Below are 21,156 nucleotides of genomic sequence, written 5' to 3'. Positions count from 1 at the left end.
TAAAAGTAGGTTATTTACATGAAAGCGGATGTACCTCTATCTCACTCCATTAAATGGCCAATAGAGAAATGCTTGCTTTAGCCATCCAAAGAAGTGGATTTGACTGAGTACTTATGAATGTAATTTGGCCTTCATAAACTCAAGTTAATATTTAAAATACATGCAACATTCTAATGTCCAACTGCAAAGCTAAATTGGGATCAGTTAAAGAGAGCCTGGAATATCAGATTAAAGAGTTTATATTTTATCTAACAGGCCAGCATCACAAAGTTAAGCACTAGCAAGAGCTGGGTTTTGTTGTTGTTGTTTGTTTTTGTTTTTGTTTTGTTTTGTTTTTTTGCTTTTCAAATCCTGAGATCACAAGGTTTGCAAAGAGGTGTGGAATAATAGAGAAAACGAGGAGTCACTTTAAGGGATACACATACACACACACACACACACACACACATACATCTTGTATTATCTATTTTTAAAATAAATTATAATTAAATTAAATATATGTTTAAAAAAAAGGAATTGTTACATGACATGGAAAGATTAGAAACAAATATGTTTGCCTTTCTGGGAGAAGTTTATAGTACTTTAAATACTTTTTTAATGCCATAACTGAGAATTAGATGAAATATAAAAACCTAAATAAAAATGTTCATATAGGTAGATGATAGAGACTCATATACAAAGTATAATATATACTCATCCATAATGGTTCACATCATATATTAGGTAGCTCCTACCAGAACTGAGTTCTGCAACCTAAATTATAACCACAACTTGCCAACTTTCAAGTAGTTTCCATAAATACCTGAAATAACCACTGAGAGCTCATAAAATGGAAGACTCTCTCAGAATCTAAAAGCCTGCAAATGATAAAGGAACCAGGTAAGAAATAAACTAAGAAAAAAGCACAGTCTCTCTCTCAAACTCATCTCCAATGGCCAGTCTCATTACTTGCCAAGAGCTTCATCAAATACGTGATTAATAATTAAATGACTTTGCGACAACAATAAAAGTAGGATATAAATCCCTATTATCTCCAAAGTTGCTAGAGCCTTAACGTGGCAATCAAGGAGTGATGAGGAACAGGACCTCACATTATAGTGCCCTTCTTTCAGATTAATGAAAGTCATTTTTGTTCCTGACATAAGTTCTAGAACCACTACAAGAGAGAATCAGAAAGTTGACTCTATTGAACTAAAGAAACTCACACCCTGTCAGTCAGAGCAAAGGTGAAATACTGTAAGACGCAACAGAGAAAAGAACTTTGAGAAAGCAAAAGCCCCAAATCCTCTAATCTATAGAATCCATCCTTTGATCAAAGGTAAAGTACTGTGAGTTTGCTCATGGCCTAGATCTAAAAAAATATCCTTAAACCCTTACCTTCATCCTGTTATCTGTCATGTCCAGGCTCATACCCCATGGCCATGACAACAGAACATGGGAAACATTCTCCTCTCCGTAATCACAGAAAGAACACATTCTCCCTTGAAAAACATATCCTGATTCCCATGACCCTCTTCCATCAACATATGCCTGTCCTGAACCTCTTGACAAGAGTTTCATCTTCGTTCCTTGAGTTTTAAATTCATGCAGAAGTCAGTGTATTCTGAATATACTTTATCCTGGAGTCATGAATGGACACTTAGGGAAGTTGAAAGCATTATTTTAAAACACTGCTTCTTAACCTCCAATATGCATACTAAAATGCAGATTCTGACTCAGTAGGTCTAGGGCAGGGTCTAAGAGTCAGCAGTTCTAACAGGAGGTCCAAGGTGTTGCAAATGTTCCTGCTTCTCAGAAAACATTTAAGTAGCAGGGTTCTAAAAGGTAATGGAACCTACATACACAGGTTACCTTCAAAGACACAATCCCAATGGAATGCTATCTGTTCTCTCTTTTTATAGTTTATTCCTTCGTCTCTATATCAGATCTATTTTCTTATCCTTTTGATACTTGGAATTTATCTTCCATGTTATTACTATAAAATTGGAAATTCTAGAACATCCAAATGCTTCTAGTGTTAAAGCCATATCCTATCATAAAGATCTAATTTAATAGGTGTACCATAATGGCCATCCCAAAAAATGATCAATTCAACTATAACTGAGTTATATTATATATATATACACATATATAATATATAATTTATATATAATTGAGTTAAATTTTTTCTTGCTTTCATATTGAAATATATTAACAATAACTTACACACTTCTCAAGGGAAAAAAAATTCAGCAATACTGCAAACTATGGGGAAGAAACTGATTTTGTAACCAAAGAATCCTCTGATATGTTCTATATCCCTTTTAAAAAGAGACTCAAGTTTAACCATCTTAAAGAATGATACTTCAGTATACTCTCAGTTAAAAAAAAACTTGTAATGAAGATCTTCCTCATTTCCTCATTTGGTTAATGTACCCATTCTTCCAAACCAGAAACCTGGGGGTCATCTAGACCTTTTCCTCTCTCTCACCCCCATCTTTCCAGACCCCTGACGAAAATGATCACCAGGCCCTATCCATCTTGTGTCCTAAGTGTTCCTTCAGTCTATTCTCTCCATTACCTGCGTTCTGCCTTAGTCTAAGCCTTTTCTCTCTCTCACCTTACCTACTGCAACAGTAGGCAGCCATCACTGCCTCCAGTCACCCTTTTCACTATGATCCTTACTCCACACTATCATCCAAGTGATTTTTCCAAAATGCAAACCTAATGTATCTTCTGCTCAAAACCTTTCACTGTGTTCCTCTCCCCATCACCCACAGGATAAAATCCAAGCCACATACAGTAGTCCAAGCACATAACTTTCCATGATTGGAATCCTGCCTGCCTCTCTAACATCATATCCCACTGCACTACCCCCATACTGCACCTTAAGCCCCATTATTAACAAATGACACTGACACTGCTTGAATTTCCTGCACATCCCATGTTATTTAACTCCCCCATACTTTTTGCATAGGCTGTGGCTGTCTAGAATATCCCTCATTTCTTTCCCCTTAACCTCCTGGCCAACTACTATGAATCTTTCAAAACCTAACTCAGATCCCAGGAAGCCATCCCAAGACCTTACCCTCTACCCTTAAAGAATTGTTTCCTCCACTATCAACTCTGTAAGTGGTAATGGCATTTCTTGGGCCTTTACTGTGCCTCACACTGTTCCAAGCATTTTATATGCATTAACTCATTTGATCTTCACAATAACTTTTCCTATGAAATGGTACCATTTTTTTCTTTGGCAGATACGAAAACTAAATCCCAGAGAAGTAAAAAAACCTGTCTGCAAGGATAACCAACTGTTACATGATGGAGACATATTAAAATCATACATATTTGTACTTTTGTACCAATCACAGTGAATTTATTTTCATGACTGTCATTAACCTGGACTGGGAGCTCCTTGAAGGTGGGGATTATGTCACATTCAATTCTAAAGCCACAATGCCTAGTGTAAAGTAGGTAATCAGTGCATGTATTTCTTGAATTGCATGTAAAATAACACTCCTAACAAGTCCAAGAGAAAAGTATTCAGAAACTAGTTTCCCCACCATTCAAATATGCTTTAAGAGTTTTAAATAGAGTAAGTTATTTTTTTCATCTAATAAAAAAGGATGTTAAAAAGAGAGGCAATACAGACAAGAGACAACAGTCCTTATGGACAATGAAATGGACTTATTTTTGCAGTAATACTACTTAAACACTGTGATAAATCAAAACCCAAAGGACTACTTGCTTAACATTAACTCTTTTTTCTCTTAGTAAATAAGAATTGTTGCTTCCCATTCAAGACAGTGAAAAGAAAGCCCTAAATTTACTTTGCTCAAGTAGAAAGAAGCAAATCATAGGCCAGAACTACTAATTGCTTCCTTAAGTCTGGCCAAGAAATGTATCCCATTAGGCAATTAAAATAAAATACAGTTGCCTGACTAAGCATATAACAAAAGAATTTCTAAGGCTGTATGGACTGGCATTCCATTATTCAAATAATGAAAAATTATTTGTTTTAAGCCAAGAAAAATGAAAAGTCAAGAACAAAATAAAATAGATCACCAGCACCCCGCAAGAATATAGATTTTCTCTAACTCTATCAAAACACGTTACAATCATACTTATGCACATGTTTGCAATTTTCAATAGCACTCCCTGTATCTCCTTCAAATTGTAAAAAAAAAAAAAAATAAAAAGTAAAAAATAAAAGTTATGCCTAACACTAATGATGAAAGACCTCGAGACCAAATCTACTATACTTAGTAAGCTCTCACAGTGACAGTCCTCTGAGCCATAGTGAAGTGCAATAATTAAAACCCACAGGGATGGTACCAGCAGCAACAGTGCACACCACAATACTTGTTAGAGTCCTTGGTTCCCTGCCCAGCTTGTACACACTCTCTGCACTACAGAAAGGTGAAACAGTCTGCTGTCAGAAGCGGCAGACTTTAGGCCACGGCGAGTTCAGGCCACAGCAAACGCTTGACCCCAGGTATAGCTTACCATTTCTTGGTACACTCAACCATCAACTCCTGGTAGGAGGCCACAAACTGGAACTTGGATGCATGTTTTCCCACACGCTGCAGTCTCTTCCAAACTGAAGCCATGATGATCCGTCAACTGGAGCAGTTCTGGGTCAGCCAGACAGCGGCTTTAACAAAGCAGAGGGCCCAAAGCAGAGGAGCTTTGCATGTATGTCCTGTACTTTAGAAAAAAAAAAAAAAAACTCAACTACAACTTGAAATGATGTTGGGGGTCCATAAGTCTTCTCCCTGTTTCACGGGGTAAATCCCATCTCAGATGAATGGCCCAGGCGATAACAGTATGATACACATGACAGGATGAATGAGAGGAGGTTCCCTCATGGAGACATCACCATTCCACCTCAGGGGGGGCTATATGCTGTGTATTCCGGAGGGCTGAAAAGCAAAACAAAGAGAGAAAAATATGAGAGAGAGGCATGGGGAGTGACTAACCACCCGTGTTAGATAACACTGCAACAGACAACCTCAGCTCTCCCCGCAGGTTCTTTTTTTTTTTTTTTTTTTTTTTCAAACAATGAAACAGAACACCAACCTCAAATGCCAGTAACATCAAAGATGCGAGCCATCAGGGAAGAAATTACGGTCCACGCCGAGGACCGTGGAGCAACAACACATCAGGTGATCAGCATCGACCGACCACCGAGAAACGCCAAGTCCGGGGCCCTACCACCTCCTCCCCCCCCGCCCCCACCCCTCCTCCGAGCATCGCGGAAGGGCGAGTAGAGCGGGAAAGTCTGGGGGATGCTGTTTCACGTCCACCGCCAGTCAGAGGGAGGAGTGGTAACATTTTAAAATAAACTTTGTTTTTCAGCCGATAATGAATAGCCTCCAGTCGCTTGGATATGCGCTGGGAACGCAGCAAGCAGCGAGGAGGAACGCCGTTGTTCGGTCGGAGGGGGGAACGGATGGGGACGGGGGAGTGGAGGGAAATCTCCCGGCCCCGGGCCACTCGGGCTCGCCACCTTCGCTGCCAACCGGAGGGAAGTGGAAACTCCTGCCTGGGCGCGCAGCACGGGCCGGCGGGGCGAGGGCACGCTGCGGGGGGCGCTGCCTCCCTCCGCCTCCCCAGGGGCACGGCCCGCCCGAGCCCGGACCCCCGGGCCGCCGCCGTCCCTGTCAGCCGGCCGATGCCACAGACCCCAGCCCGCTCCGCGAGCCCCGGCGCGCCGCACGCCCGCTCCCGCCCCCCTCCTCACACCTCTAATCCCGCTGTCGGGCTGGGTCTGGCCCGCTTCCCTCCTCAGCGCCGCTCCTCCGTCGCCGCCGCAGCAGCAGCCGCCGCCGCCGCCACCGAGTCCTCCATCCCCGCCGGAGCCACATGGAACAGCCGAGCCAGCCGCGGCGCTCGCGGGAGCCGGGGTCCGCGGCCCCTCAGGCGGCCGGCGCGCCTCACGCCCGCCCCCTCCCGGACGGAGTCGCCCCGCGACCGGCCCCCACCCTACAAAACCCTGCCGGAGCCGCCGCTCAGAGCCCAGCACCCCCTCCCCCGCCTTCCTCCTCCGCCACCATCATCATTACCTCCCCCGCCGCGCCTCTCACACTAACCCTACCCACGGCGGCTCAACCTCCGTCCGCCCCGCCGCCATTGGCCGGGCCCCGCGCGCGCCCCGCCCACCTCGGGGGCCGGGCCTTTCAGGGCTGGGGGCATCTGATTGGCCGAGCCGGGTGCCCGTCAACGGAGGCTCCACCCCCTAGCTCTGGAGCCTTTTTTTTTAATCCTCCCCTAGCAGGAACGCGGCGCACTGTCTACCCTTCTTTAAAAAAAAAAAAAAAAAAAAAAAATGGAGCCCGCCCCCAGGGACGATCCCGCCCACCCCTCTGATTGGCTGGCAGAGGGACACGGTAGGCGGGAGCAGTAGGGAGTGTTTATGGTGAACTGGAAGACGGTTGCTCACGGCGCCTGTCCGTCAAAGCGCGCTGGTGCCGGGCGGGGTTTCTGGCTGGGGTCCGTGCAAGCAGAGCCGGGCTGGCTGCGCTGCAGCTGCGGCCAGTGTGGCTGCTGGGGTTTTCTCTCCTGGGCTCTGCTCTCCCCACCCTAGGAGCTGGGTGCGCCTTCCCCTCCGCCACTAGCAACCAGTGTGTTTGCGCACACAGCCCTGGTGCCACCCGATTCCTCCTGGGCGCCTTCCCTTGACACGCTGAAGTCATGACCCTGCCAACCCACGCCTGACATTCAGTCTGCTGGTCCTCAACGGGGTACGATAAGCTGAGCTGGAAAACTAAATGTTGACGGTGCAATTTCTTCTTGCTCTGATTCTTCAACATTTCTTTGAATCTTGGTTTCTTTTCCTCGCTCTGGTCTTCTTCTCCTTGTAAATGATTCCAGAGTGGCCGGCATAGCAAAAGGGTGGTTATAGGCAAAGCAGGGGATGAAATGACCTAAGGAGAGTGTGAGGGCAGGGGCTCTTAACCTTTTCAAAAGAGCCAAGGAGCCTTTTGAGAATAGGAGGAAAGCTATAAACACTAACCCAAGGAGGGTGATACATCCTATCATGAAACACAGAAATCTGCTTTTAATTTTAGGTAGATCGAAAAGAAATAAAAGGAAAGAAGAAAGAAAGAAAGAAAGAAAGAAAGAAAGAAAGAAAGAAAGAAAGAAAGAAAGAAGAAAGAAAGAAAGAAAGAAAGAAAGAGAAAGAAAGAGAAGGAAGGAAGGAAGGAAGGAGGGAGAAAGAAGAGAAGGAAGGAAGGAAGGAAGGAAGGAAGGAAGGAAGGAAGGAAGGAAGGAAATAATTTTAGGTAGTTCGCAGACCTATTGGTGTAAGGAAGGCAGAAAATGATTTAGGGGAATAAGCAGAGTAAAGTGGAAAAGAGACTGAGGAGGAATGGTCAGAGAAGTAGGAGCACCTTATAAGCAATCAGCATAGAGTTTGAAAAGAGAGAGGGTAGCTAATGTGAAAAGAAAACAAGTGGGTGAGTTCCTGGAAACAATTAAGGGCCATTGTTAATCTTAGGAAGGATGGAGAGCAGAGTGCATGAACAAAGCTTGAAAGATATCAGGGTCTAGGGAAGGATTCTTTGAAGGACAGGGCAGGAGGGCAATGGTGAGAATTGATCACATCTATAGACACAAGAAGAGCAAGAGAAAGGAGAGACAGATTGAAGAATCAGGAGAGATGGGGAGACAGACTGAAGGCTGGAATCCAGTATCTAATTCTATTTCCACTTCCAATAAAGGAAGAGATTCTAATAATACCACAAGAACACAATGTGCATTTAACAGGAAAGGACATAGATATTGTTTATTTTGCTACAGTCTTAATTTTAAAATATTAAGATAACCATAATATTTATATTGATTCTTATTCTCCATGCATCTTAGAGTTCTCAAGTGTCCTTCCTGAGTGGTTTACTAAGTCACTACAACCTACAGCCATTATGATCTCATATAGTGATATATTCTGCATCATTAACAGACTTTAAGCGCATGGGTTTTTTTTAATGACTAATTTATAGAAATGGTCATATACTATTTTAATCTAAGTTGCCCTTCAGGAACAACCCACACAATAATCAGGAGAGTTTTGCATCCTAATTATTACTGTTCTTCAGAACTTTTCAAACTTTCTTATGTGATTAACCGGGTTTCATTTAATACTCTTTCTCATCCTCAAAAAAAAAAAAAAGAAAAGAAAGGAAAAGAGAGAGGGGCTTTATTGTAAAGAAATTATCTTAAAAGCAATCAGTTTTGGGGTTCCTGCGTACCTCAGTCAGTTACACCCAACCCTTGGTTTTGGCTCAGCTTATAATCTCAGTGTTTGTGAAATCCAGCCCCACATCTGGCTCTGCACTCAGTGGGGAGTCTGCTTGAGATTTTCTCTCTCTCTCCCTCTGCCTCTAGTCCTCCCCCAACACCAACCCCCTGAATGCACTCTCTCTAAATAAATGTTAAAAAAAAAAAAAAAAAACCAACAATCAGTTTTAAATACATGTCTTTCTTTTGGGGAAGAAGAAGAAAAAGAACAAGGAGAAGAGAGTATATAGGAGCCCTGGAGAATCTTTCTCAAGAGACTGACAAAGGGTTGGGTTTCTTTTTTTTTTTTTTAATATTTTATTTATTTATTCATGAGAAACACAGAGAGAAGCAGAGGGATAGGGAGAAGCAGGCAGGGAGCCTGATGTGGGACTCGATCCCAGGACCTTGGAATCACAACCTGAACCAAAGGCAGACGCTCAACCACTGAGCCACCCAGGTGCCCAGGCAAAAAGTTTCTTATAAGACAGCTTTTCTTGGATGTAAACTCTTCTTTTTTAATTCTAGCCAGGTAGATAAGAAGAGACCAAGGTTCAAAATGAAGTAATTAATGGGGCACCTGGGTGGCTCAGTCAGTTAAATGTCTGACTCTTGATTTTGGTTCAGGTCATGATTTCAAGAACCTTGGATCAAGCTGCATGTCAGGCTCTCCACCCAGTGGGGAGTCTGCTTGTCTCCCTCTCCTCACACTGTCTCTCTCTCCCTCTTTCAAATAAATAAATAATTCTTTAAAAAAAATAAAAGAAATAATTAAGACTAGACCTTGACATTATTCTGCTGCTAAGCTCAAATTCATAGGCTGGCTCCTTGAGTCTCCACTAGTTACTTCTTCTCTCATAACTTTTTTTGAATAACTTGTCTGCTAACTAAATTTATTGAAGAATCTTCCATATCCACTATCTTATGATTTTTTCATCTGCTTAGCTGAAAATTATTGAAAACAACTGAGTATTGATCATATAAATGCTATGAATAGTACATAAAAGATACAATCTCTATTTTGAAAAGAGTTTTCGGAAACTGCTACTCAACATGCGTGCAAGAAAATAACACAAATTACGTAACCTCTCTGAGTCTCAGCTTCTTATTCTGTCAAACAAATATCCATGCGTGCCTTTCTGGGATGTTGAGAAGATGAAAGATATGTAGGTAAAGTACTTGATACATAGTAAAGTTAATAAATGTTTATTAATAACACACCATTGTGTTTGTTTCATAAACAGTCAAGAGGAAAACAGCCAGACCTGCAAGAATACTTGGGCAATACTTAGTTGCTACTAAAAATAGCTACCTCAGGACTAAAGAAAAAGTGCATTGAACATTATTCCTCTTCCCCTGACTCAGTGATTACCAAGAATGGAAAACCAATATGGTTATGTGGACTCAAAATTTTATAATAATTACTAGTATTCATTTACCTTCAATCCTCATGACCACTTTTCACACTATATATTAGCTGAGATCTTTAGGCCCCCTTCTTTCTACCTACCAGTGTATACATCCTTCTGACTCTCTCCCCTTCCACAGGGGAACTGCACTTCAAACTCTTTCTATCCCCTGTTTATTCAGGTCTTGATTTATCATTTCCTTCCATCTCAGGCTTACTCTGCCTGTAATAGACCTGTGGATGTATGTTACTTTGATGGTGCTGTTCATTTGACCCAGTTGTTGAGTACAAAATTGTATAGGTGTCTTACTTAACAGAAGATTCAACATTTAAAATAATTTCAAAAAATAATAATTTCAACTTTTGCTTTTAAATATCATCAAGCTCACAGTGAAGATAGACTATGAAGAAGTGGAAAATGCCTTCCCAAAACTTTCAATCTTCTTTGCCATGACAATTTTGAAATTATAGAAATTATTTTCCACACAGCAGCTTTGCAAGTCACTGTTTCAGAAACCTTCAAAATGGAGATTCTAGTCTATGAAATGCAACCAAAGGGTTGAATTATTATCATTCCTGGTGATAAAAATTTTTATATTTAGGTTTTACAGTTTTTGCAGTAAAAGTTGTCAGGGTATTATTGCAGGATTTAACTACTAATAGAACTTATCTGTGCCTTAGTCATAGTAATGAGATTTACTCCCAATAATAGCACTGCAGGATTTTGCATTGTTTTCCGGTTACCATAGCAGTTAGACTATATACAACATTACTGCAATTTTTAACTGCTAATGAAATTATTTCTTTTTTAAAAAGATTTATTTGTTTATTTGAGAGAGAGAAACAGCATGAGGGGAGGGGCAGAGGGAAAGGGAAAATCTCAAGCAGGTCCTACGCCAAGCATGGAGACCAATAAGGGGCTTGATATCGTGACCCTGAGATCATGACCTGAGCCAAAATCAAGAGTCGGATGCTTAACCTACTGAGCCACCAGGCCAACCCAAAATTATTTCTTTTAAGCCCATAGTAAACAAATTTACTCCTAGCAATCCTACAGCAATTCATATGTCCTAAAAAAAAACAAAACCTCACTATGGGAGGCTAATACTTTAAAAATACTAACTGATGCTTTCCATAGTATTTATTTGTTCAGGTACCTCTTTTTTTCCTATGGCCTTTCTCTTCCTAGACTCCACCCTAATACACTCTCAGCGTCAAACATATCCTCATGTAGGCTGGTCTTTGCTCATTGTTTCAGCAAAGGAATATAACAAAATGCAGAGAAATGGGCAATTTCCCCCTGGTTTTTGAGTTTCAAAATCCCAGCCCTTTAGGGAGTAATGAAATGGATCTTTTAAGAGACCCACACTGTTCAGTATGATAACCTCTAGCCACAGGTGACTATTGAACACTTAAAATATGGCTAGTTCAAATTGAGATGTGCTGTAAGTATAAAATACACACCAAAAAATAAAATAAAATAAAATAAAATAAAATAAAATAAAATACACACCAATTTCAAAGACTTAGCATATAAAATCAGAATGGAATATATATTATTAATAATTTTTATATTGATTATGTGTTGAACTTATAATATTTTTTATATATTGAGTTAAATATAAGACACAGCAAATGAATTCCACCTGTTACTTTGCTTTTTTAATGTGACTGCAGGAAAAATTTAAATTATACATGTGGCTCACATTATATCCCTATTGGACAGTGCTGCTATAGACAATAGTAGAACTTCCTCTTATAAAGATGAGAAATGGATTTCCTCAGCTGGAAGTGGAAGAAGAGTTGGGAGGAAAGTATTGAGAAACTAGATGTTGGTGGGTCCCTGGGAATAAGACTTAGTGCACTATTCTCTATTCTGGCATAAGCCATGGAGAGGGGCAACTGAAATAGCAGGATCTATCTATGGGATCTGAGAGCAGGGAGAGATAACTTAACTTTTTTTTTTTTTTTTTTTTTTTTGCTTGATAGGGCCAGAGGGAGAAGGCAAGACCCTAAAGAAAAGATAAAAAGCTGAACTGTATGTATAATTCAGCCAAGACTTTAAAGTACAGTTCAGTAGAACTTTCTGTGATGAACAAAATGTTCTATACCTGACTGTCCAATATAGTAGTCTCTAGCCACTTGGGGCTATTGAGCCCTTGACATGTGGCTAGTGTAACTGAGAAACTGGAGTGTGAATATTTAATCTTCATTAATTTAAATTTAAATAGCTACATGTGGCTAATAGCTACCATAACTGCCAATGAAGCCTTACATAGTACCATGAAGGTTCTGGAAACCTAATATGATGATTTCCAGACCCCAAGAAGGGTACAGAGGAAATGGAAACCACCAGGCCTAAAGAGGCCTTGCTGATAGACCCAGATTGACCAAGCAGCAATCTATGGGGACTCCTGCAATTGAGAAAGAATGCAGATAGAAACCTGGGGAGGGGTGGGGGGGGAGCCACCATGGTAGAGGAGGAGCAAGGATCAAGTGCTCCATCCCCTTCCTCTGACACTCTGATACTGTGTAAATCCCCACAGTTTAGATGCAGTTCCTGCCAAATTGACTACAATTAAGTGTCTGCCACCCCTTGTGATGTCAGAGCTTGGAATAGAAATTGAGTTGAGTTACAGAAAAATGAAATCATGCTTCTTGCAAACCTGAAATTTTTTTTGAGATTTGTACCTGCTAAAACCTCAAGTAATAATTCTAACAAAGTACCTAGAACTTAATATTTATTCTTTTAAAAAATAGACTTTTTTTTTCTATCTCAGGACCCAAGATCTTTTGTTGACATGAAAGTATAGAAAAGCTGCATCCGAAAACTATCTTTTAGGTTACGTTGGGGGCGGGGTGCAGTTGGTTAAGTGCCAGACTCTTGGTTTCGCCTCAGGTTGTGATCTCAGGGTGGTGAGATCAAGCCCCATTGTGGGCTCCACACTCAGTGTGAAGCCTGCTTGACTCTCTCTCCCTCTTCCTCTGTCTCTCTCCCCAAGATCCCTATCTTCTTCTCTGTCTGGTGCTTGCTTTCTCTCAAATAATAAAAAAGAAAAGAAAACTATTTTTCAGCTATAAGAGAGTGTCCTTTCAAGAAATTGTTTCTATGCTAGCTTCCCATGAATAAATCTTTGCAGTTAGCCATAATGAACCTTTGCACATTGAATCTGAGATGACACTAATTCCAGGATCTAATTTATATGCTAAAAAAAACAATTTTGTCCAGTTCCATAGCATAATCCAGTTAGGAAAGGCTAACCTGGGCCTAGTTGGTAGAGACAGAGGAGCATCCTTAACTGCCATGAAATTCAGATAGAGACAGAAACAAGTCTATAGAAAGCATCCTCTGGTGATTCAGTAGGCCAGTCTCCTATTGTTAATCTGGAGCAAGAAATCCTCAAGAATTATTACAGGCATTGATGATATTCAAAATGTAGCAGTAACACCACAGAGACATTAACCATTTGAATGGATGATAGCCATAAACCATTGGCCCCACTATCCTATTGTGGATCAGCTAAATACAAGTCCTGACCCTAGAGTACACTTGCTGGTCTACACCATCCTCTCTTCTGACCTTTCAAATTACTTGAGGGATGGTGATGTGCCAGTGCACAAAGACTGCGTATATCAAGGTAAGTGTAATTATGAGATCTTTACACATCACAAATAAATGGACCATTACCAGAAGTATTGCAGCAAAGGTTTGAGTTGGAATTAGGAACTCTTTCTGAGAAAGTTTTTGCTAAATTCAATTAATTTATCTCCTATAAAGTCAGTACGTATTCTTGACCAAGGTCTAGTGGTCATTTCCCATAAAATGTTGAGTCTTTGATGAATCATAAAAAGTAAACTGACCTCTGCTGCTTCTATGTTTTCAAAAACTGGAATAAATGCCAGGTAACTAGATAAAGCATCCAACCAGTGTTTTCCTCTGAATAATTCCTGGATGACTATATTTAGTGTGAACAAGATAATAAAATTAACATCTTCTGAAATAATAAGGTTAGACAGGAGAGGCAAAGAAAAGCAGTAGGAATTCACAATCTGGGAGGGCACTGAGTACCCGCCATGTAGTATTAAATCAGAGCATTTCCATCTCAAACCGTGGGAGAAAAAAAAAAACAGCAGCCAGCTGAAATCAAGCAGAACCCTACTTACCAGGGCACTAAGCATGGACCAAAGGAAAGCAGCCTTCTTGCAGAAGCTTGTCCCAGGTGAGGTGAGATGGAAAATGAATGTGGTTTTCAGAGGGTAGAACTCATGCACATTTTTGGAAATCTGCTAAACAAGCCAAGATGAAGAAGAATCCCAGGGCAAGGGCGAAAACATGGGAGCCAGAGAGAGCTGCAATATCATTCCAGATCCCTCTTTTTACAGCAAATCACCAAATTAGTGACTGGGCTTTATAGAGGGTAGAACATAGCCTGCTAGCAAAGCGGATTTTGTGAGATCTGCTGGATATTTCTTCATATTTTGTAGCAACTTTTGGATGCTATTTTTAAGTATTTCCAATAATGAATCACTTATATTTTCCTCCAAAGAAAGTCAACTGTCGTGCAAGAGTTAAATTTTTGTGCCATAGTTGAGTCTTCTCAAGAAATCCTGACATCTTCAACATTAAAAAACCATGAAATTTTATCCCTGAAGTAGCCTGTTTTAGATATTGAACATAGTGCTAAGGTATACTTGGTGAGAAATAATTATCTGGCATTATCAGTGTCCCATTTCTCATTTCTAAAACTTCTATGTGATCAGTTTTCCCCTGATAACAAGTATTTTATACTTTAGTGGAGGAAATGAGAATGTTACTCATTTTTCTTCACATAAGCTAAAAAAAAAAGTATATTTAAAGGTCACAACTTGATCATCTTTAGAATATTCACTCTGTCCTCAAACAATCAAAGCAGAAACAGGAAGCCTATGGGTGACTGCTGAACTTCTTTCATTCTTATAATGACATACTTGCTAGCTACTCAAAGTGACCTTATACATGCCTCTTCTCCAGCTTTACACCACAGTTTACAAAATAATTACCAAAATCCTGCAGTTGGTCATCAGTAACAAATAACTTGTTGAGTACTTCTTCATAAATGCCATGCTGAACAGTGGATGGCCGAAGTAAGTGCTCTTCAACATTGTGTGCTATGGATGCTTGCAATACCCAGGAATGTTATCCAATCAAATAATTTTGCCAATAATTCATTCTACTTTCTCTTATTAACATCTTATTAACTTTCAGCTGATTTCGCAAGCTTTAAGGCAACAGTATAACTTGTCCCTAGTTTTGCTACAGGAAATACAAGTTTGAATAATAGTTTTACGATTCTGATTTTCTTTGATGATATTTGTAGTAAAAAATTTATGCATTTATTAACATGTGTCTTGTGAACAACTACCACACTCAAAGCACTGTGCTAAGTATTGGGATAAAATCTCCGCCCTCACAGAGCTCACATTCTGTACCAATTAGAAACCATGATTTTAATATTTGCTTTAGAAAATCTCAGTTGATGAGAAGCCACCGTGTTTTGATTAACAATGACTAGGGAGTCACTAAATCCTAGGGAGTAACATTAATAGATTGCCCATTCATTAAAATTCAATTTTCAAATACTTACTGTTATACTACCAACTTACACTTTTATTTCCTTGTGCAAAGTCACATATAGATTTGTCACAGCTCACACAGATTGATAATTTATATTTTCACTGGAGTCTTATTTACAACATTTCTTTGAATTATAGTATTTACATTACTGTTTTATCACTATTTTTATGCTTCATTGAACCATTTGAGAATACTGGTCCATTTTTTAAAATTATAGACATAGGGCAACACTATTTTAATTACAAAAATGTAAAAACTAACATTTGCCAAAATCGAAATTATATCATTTGAGATTACCTGCCCTCTATTAAATGTGAACAAAACAACCTGATCAATGCATTCCTTGGAGCTCAACATGCAACTTTTAAGAATGTTTATTAAGAATAACCATTACGGATTAGGGGCCTGGGTAGTGCAGTTGGTTGGTTGTCTGACTCTTTGGTTTCTGCTGGCATCGTGATCTTGGGGTCATGGTCATCGATGAGCCCTTTATCCAGCTCTGCACTCAGTGCGGAGTCAGCTTGGGACTCTCTCAGCCTCTTCCTCCTCTATCTCTCTCTCTCCTTCTCTCTCAAATACGTAAATCTTAAAAAAAAAAAAAAAAAAAAAGAATGTAACAGGATTTTTTTTAAAAAAAGAATGTGACAGGATTTTAAGAAACACCTTTCCTACTTGATTTTCCTTTTGACTAGGTAAAATAATTTTCAGAAAATAAAATTTTAAAAGCTTGTTTTCACTGCCCTGTACTCAGAAATATTTTACCTCTCTTCCTAGATATCTTAGAGGTAAAATAATTAAAAATTAGCTTTTATCTTGTATGTGTTCTATGATTTTAACAAATGTAAAAATACAGAAGAGAATAAATACTCAAAGAGAATACACAACTATGTTAAGGTGTAAAGATTATGAGTGATATCATTTCTTTTTTAAATTCTCCCTTAATGAGGACACCTGGATGGCTCAGTTGATTAAGCATCCAACTCTTGATTTCAGCTCAGGTCATGATCTCAGGGTTGTGAGATCGAGCCCCACATCCAGCTCTGCACTCAGCACAGAAATCGGCTTGAGATTCTCTCTCTCCCTATCTCTCTGCCTTTTTTAGCTCAGTCTCTCGTGCTCTCTCTAAATAAATAAATAAATAAAATCTTTTAAAAATTCTCCCTTAATGTTTTTATTGTTTTTTTTTTACAAAAATGACTAAAATGGTATAACTGTAGTCTTAGATTAAAGATATTATATGAACCTCTATTCTTTAAAATGTTCTGTCTCTATCTAAAAGCTTTTCATCTATAATTTCTGTTTACAAATCATATTTAAATGATAAACGTGAAAACTGTCCCTGGAATAAATCCATCCCTAGTACATCTAATGTGTTCTGATTCTGGATCCATTTTGCCCATGGACACACTTCAGTTTGGGGAGTGAATGAAGACTCTTCTTTCAGAAAATATTGTATTCCTAGGAATGTCTTCTGAGTGTATTGTATATCACTAAAATAAGTGTAAGTTTTCATCAGTACTTTTTATGTGCTTGAATTGCTTTACTCAGATTTAGAACCATGAATTTCATGGTCCTGCTAGGTATTTTACCCATTATCCTCTACTTGAGGACTCATGTTGGACTCTCTTCTTATATTCATATTCTATATAGAGGATTCTGTTCTCTGCTTCTGTGTCAAGTCAGATAGCTCAAATATGCAAGTATTTGCCAAGTGCCTACGATATGGAAGAAAGTGTTAACTTAAAAAAATACATCAAAAAGGCATAAAAATGTAAAAAATAATTGATATTTTAAAAATAGATAAATCACAGCTGAAGACCTCAAGAAATTTTAACTTATTTCAGAGGAAAAATGTACACAGAATAAAAATGTAAGCTATAGCAAATTCAATAACTTGTAAAATAAGAAATAGTCTAAAACAATTAAAAGAGGTATTAGAAATCCAATATTGTCCTGTAGTCTGAAGAGACTCAAGCCAGTTATAGTGAAGCACACAGAACACAGAATAGGGCTGACACAGAGAACTGGTTAGTGTTGCAGCTCCATCACTTACTAGCTGTACCATCCTAGGAACTCACATAACTTGGATGGAAGGAGGAAGTGTAGATACACATATGTACATATAGACACAACTCCATGTCAAGCCAAGCAGACACAACTCTGGGACAACTGGTAGAAGTAGGATGATTAGGGAAGGGAAGCAATTTCCTCTTAGATGGATAGCTATAAGGATGACTATTCTATTTTACTTCCAAAGACCTCCATTAGAACAAGTCTGCCTGAGAAGGAAGCCAAAACTGAGAAAGCCAAGAAATGAAACCAAGAAAAAGTCGCTTCATTTGTGTCATCTGTAAAACAGAAATGGGAAAATGATACTTTGCTACCTAGAGGTTAAAGGCTAAAAGAGAGATACTCTTAAGAACTGTTCAGCCCTATTTCTGTGATGTTAAAGATTCTTGCCTTTAATCAATGGATTCATCTGTGCAAAATCTGAAAGATTCATTTAGAATTTCTCAACAGTTGTCTTCATTATGATAATCTAGTTTTTGCTAGCTTAAAAGTGTTGTCTTTTTCCCCCAGTTGGGCTATTATTATTTTTGTTTTCCCTATGGTGTGCCTTTTATTCCTGTGACTTCTTCACTGCACTGGAAGCCTGTATCTCCCACTCACCCTCACCCATTTTTCCCATATCCCATTCTACCTCTGCCACCCTGCTCTAGCAACCATCAGTTTGTTCTCTGTATTTATAGGTCTAATTCTGCTTTTTGTTTGTTTATTCATTTGGCTTTTTAAAGATTCTAATATGAGTTAAACCATACAGTATTTATTTTTCTCAGTCTGACTTATTTCACTTAGCATTGTACTCTCTAGGTCCATCCATGTTGTTGCAGATGGCATGATCCCATTCTTCTTTGTGTGGGTTATATCTTTCTATGACTGCGTTTTATACCTATATCTATACCTGTATCTATATATATATATATCACATCTTCTTTATCTAAGGATGCTTCCATATCTTGGCTATTGCAAACAATGCTGCAACAAACATAGGAGTGCATTCTCTTTTTGAATTAGTGTTTTCATTTTCTTTGGGTAAATACCCAGTTACTGGAATTATTTGATTATAGGGTTTTTCTATTTTTAAGGAAACTCCAAACTATTTTCCACAGTGACTCTCCCAGTTTGCATTTAGTTGGAGTGACTTTTGATTGAATTTGTCAAACTTTAATTTTCTGATTGACCAAAAACTGAAAATTTATAGTCATAATTCCCATGAAGGCAGAATGGTGACTGTTAGGAACATGGAAGATATTATTCTTAAATGTACCAATTCCTAATTCAATTGTTTATACCCAGCTCTAGAAGGGAGAGTAATCATCAGTCAATTTGGGTCATTTTGTAAATTATCTATGATAAATTACAAACAAAAGAAGCACTGATACAACAGATTACTCTTTCTAGAGTATATTGTTTATAACTTCAATAGCAATCCAGCCCAAAGAGTTCAATCTGTTCCACTATGAGTCGCTGAGGTTTTTGAACCTTCTTTGCAGAGATACCCAGGATTCACAATGATTTTGTTATTGTACTATGAAAATTAAGAGTACAAAAACACCATATGCAAAAATCAACACAAAAAAGTTTATCAACTTAAATGTTAGCCACTAAAACTATGAAATTCTTAGCAGAAAACAGGAGTAAATCTTTGTGAACTTGGGCTTGGCAATGGTTTTTTAAATAACAAAAGCATGAACAACAAAGAAAAATGGTGCTTTCTCAAAATTAAAAACTTTTGTACTTCAGGCACACCATTAAGAAAGTTAAAAATTGCCAACAGATGGGAGAAAATATTTGCAAATCATATATCTGATAAGGAGCTTGTGTAACTCAACAATAGAAAAATAATCCAATTTAAAAATTGGCAACAGATTTAAATAGACATTTCTTCAAAGAAGATATATAAATGATTAATAAGCATATGAAAAGATGCTCAACATCATTTGCCATCAGGGAAATGGAAATGAAAACCATAATGAGAAACTACTTCACGCCTACTTAGATGACTTAAAATCAAGGACAATATCAAGGGTTGGTAAGGGTGCAGCAAAATGGAAGCCCTCATGCATTGCTGGTGGGATCATAAAAAGCAACAGCCACTTTGGAAAAAAGTTGGTCCTTAAAATGTTAAGCATAGAGTTATATAACTCAGCAATTCTACTCTGAGATACATAAAAATAGAAATGAAAACATAAGGCTATGCAAAAATGTGTATATGAGTGTTCATAATGGCCTTATTCATAAGAGACATAAAGTGGAAACAACCCAAATTCCATTAGATGATGGAAGCATAAACAAGATATGGCCATCTATACGATGGGATGCTATTCAGCCATAAAGAGGAATGAAGTACTGATAGATGGTACAACATGGTGAACCTTTAAAGTATGCTAAATGAAAGAGGTCAGTCATAAAAGACCACATATAATCCCATTTTTTAAAAAAGATTATATTTATTTATTTGACACAGAGAGCACAAGCAGGGGTAGTGGCAGGTAGAGGGAGAGGGAGAGGGAGAAGCAGACTCCCCACCAAGCAGGGAGCCAGATATGGGGCTTGATCCTAGGACTCTGGGATCATGACCTGAGCTAAAGGCAGACATTTAACCAAGCTGCCCAGGCACCCCTATAATTCCATTTATATTAAATGACGATAATGGCAAAACCAAAGATATAGAAAGTAGGTTAGTGATTGCCAGGGGCTTGGGGAAGAGGGAAATGGGAGATTGCTAATAGATATGGGGTTTCTTTTGGGAGTGATGACAATGCTTTAAAATTACATAGCAGTGATGGGTGCACAACTCTATGAATATACTAAAAAGCACTGAATTGTACACTTTATTTTTTTTAAGATTTTATTTTTAAGTAATACACCCAATGTGGGGCTTATAATTCACAACTCTGAAATCAAGAGTCTTGCTCTACTGACTGAGCCAGCCAGGTGCCCCATGAATCGTACATTTTAAAAAGTCACATGAGCCTGAGTGGCACAGTTGGTTAAGAATCCAACTCTTGGTTTCAGCTCAGGTCATGCTCTTGGGGTCCTAGGATCAAGCCCTGAGTCAGGCTCTGCACTAGGCACAGAGACTGCTTGAGATTCTCTCTCCCTCTACCCCTCCCGCTCATGCTCTCTCTCTCTCAAATAAATAAGTAAATCTTTTTAAAAATTCATTTAAAAAGATAAAAAGTCACATAATGGGTAACATTTATGGTGGTGTCATTTACATCTCATAAGGCAGATAGTAAGAAAGATAAAATATAGAAACAGACCACTGACCAAAGGCATTTATCAATTATATTATTCTACAGCCACATTTAACCAAATGTCACAAGACAACTGAATGCACTGGAGGGCCTGGCAAAGTTAGTATTCTAACACAGAAATTTAAAATGTGAAAATGAAAAAATAAAAAAAAAATAAAATAAAATAAAATGTGAAAATGTCCTACACTTGGATTTAGGAACTGTATGTTCTAGGTTTTCCTGGACCCCAACCAAAATTACTTACTGAATATCCATCCATTCTCTTTTTCTTCTCTAGAAAGTTCTAAATCTAGAACTCAGATTAAACTGAGCCATTTCCACTCAGCTAAAGACCTGCCAGCCTCTTTTGCAGCTACAAAAGAGGCTTTTGCCTGAATTTGGCTAAGTCTTGTTATAACTTCTCAGAAGTCTCATTAAAGGGAGAGAATATGCCTTTCCTGGTCCCTCCAGTCTATGGCTGAGATATAGGTGGGTTGGCTAGAGTTCTAGCAGCTATCTTGGGTGATGAGGATGAAGGAAGGATATCAAGTAGCAAGCTGGAAGGAATCTAGGTC

At 38.9% G+C, this 21,156-nt stretch overlaps 1 protein-coding gene and 1 long non-coding RNA gene across 9 annotated transcripts in view; both read right to left on the bottom strand.

Annotated features, from left to right (window-relative positions):
* EHBP1 (EH domain binding protein 1) overlaps positions 1-6,110 on the bottom strand; it is a 314,375-nt gene extending 308,265 nt beyond the window's left edge. For 3 of the 7 annotated variants that reach the window (XM_041754581.1, XM_041754583.1, XM_041754584.1), the window contains exons 1-2: positions 5,725-6,029; positions 4,486-4,901 (exon numbers count right to left, since the gene is read on the bottom strand). In XM_041754581.1, the coding sequence (XP_041610515.1) occupies positions 4,486-4,589 (104 nt within the window). In that variant the 5' untranslated portion in view covers positions 4,590-4,901; positions 5,725-6,029. The other 4 variants (XM_041754577.1, XM_041754580.1, XM_041754578.1 and 1 more) reach the window with 3 other exon arrangements.
* Positions 6,111-15,357: 9,247 nt separating this feature from the next.
* Positions 15,358-21,156, bottom strand: part of LOC121490524 — an 81,407-nt gene continuing 75,608 nt past the window's right edge. For both annotated transcript variants that reach the window (XR_005987703.1, XR_005987705.1), the window contains one exon: positions 15,358-15,866. This is a non-coding gene — a long non-coding RNA (uncharacterized LOC121490524). The remainder of the gene's footprint in view (positions 15,867-21,156) is intronic.

The sequence above is a fragment of the Vulpes lagopus genome, chromosome 5 (assembly GCF_018345385.1).
Source record: "Vulpes lagopus strain Blue_001 chromosome 5, ASM1834538v1, whole genome shotgun sequence".
NCBI lineage: Eukaryota > Metazoa > Chordata > Mammalia > Carnivora > Canidae > Vulpes > Vulpes lagopus.
This window is presented reverse-complemented; position numbering and strand designations above follow the sequence as displayed.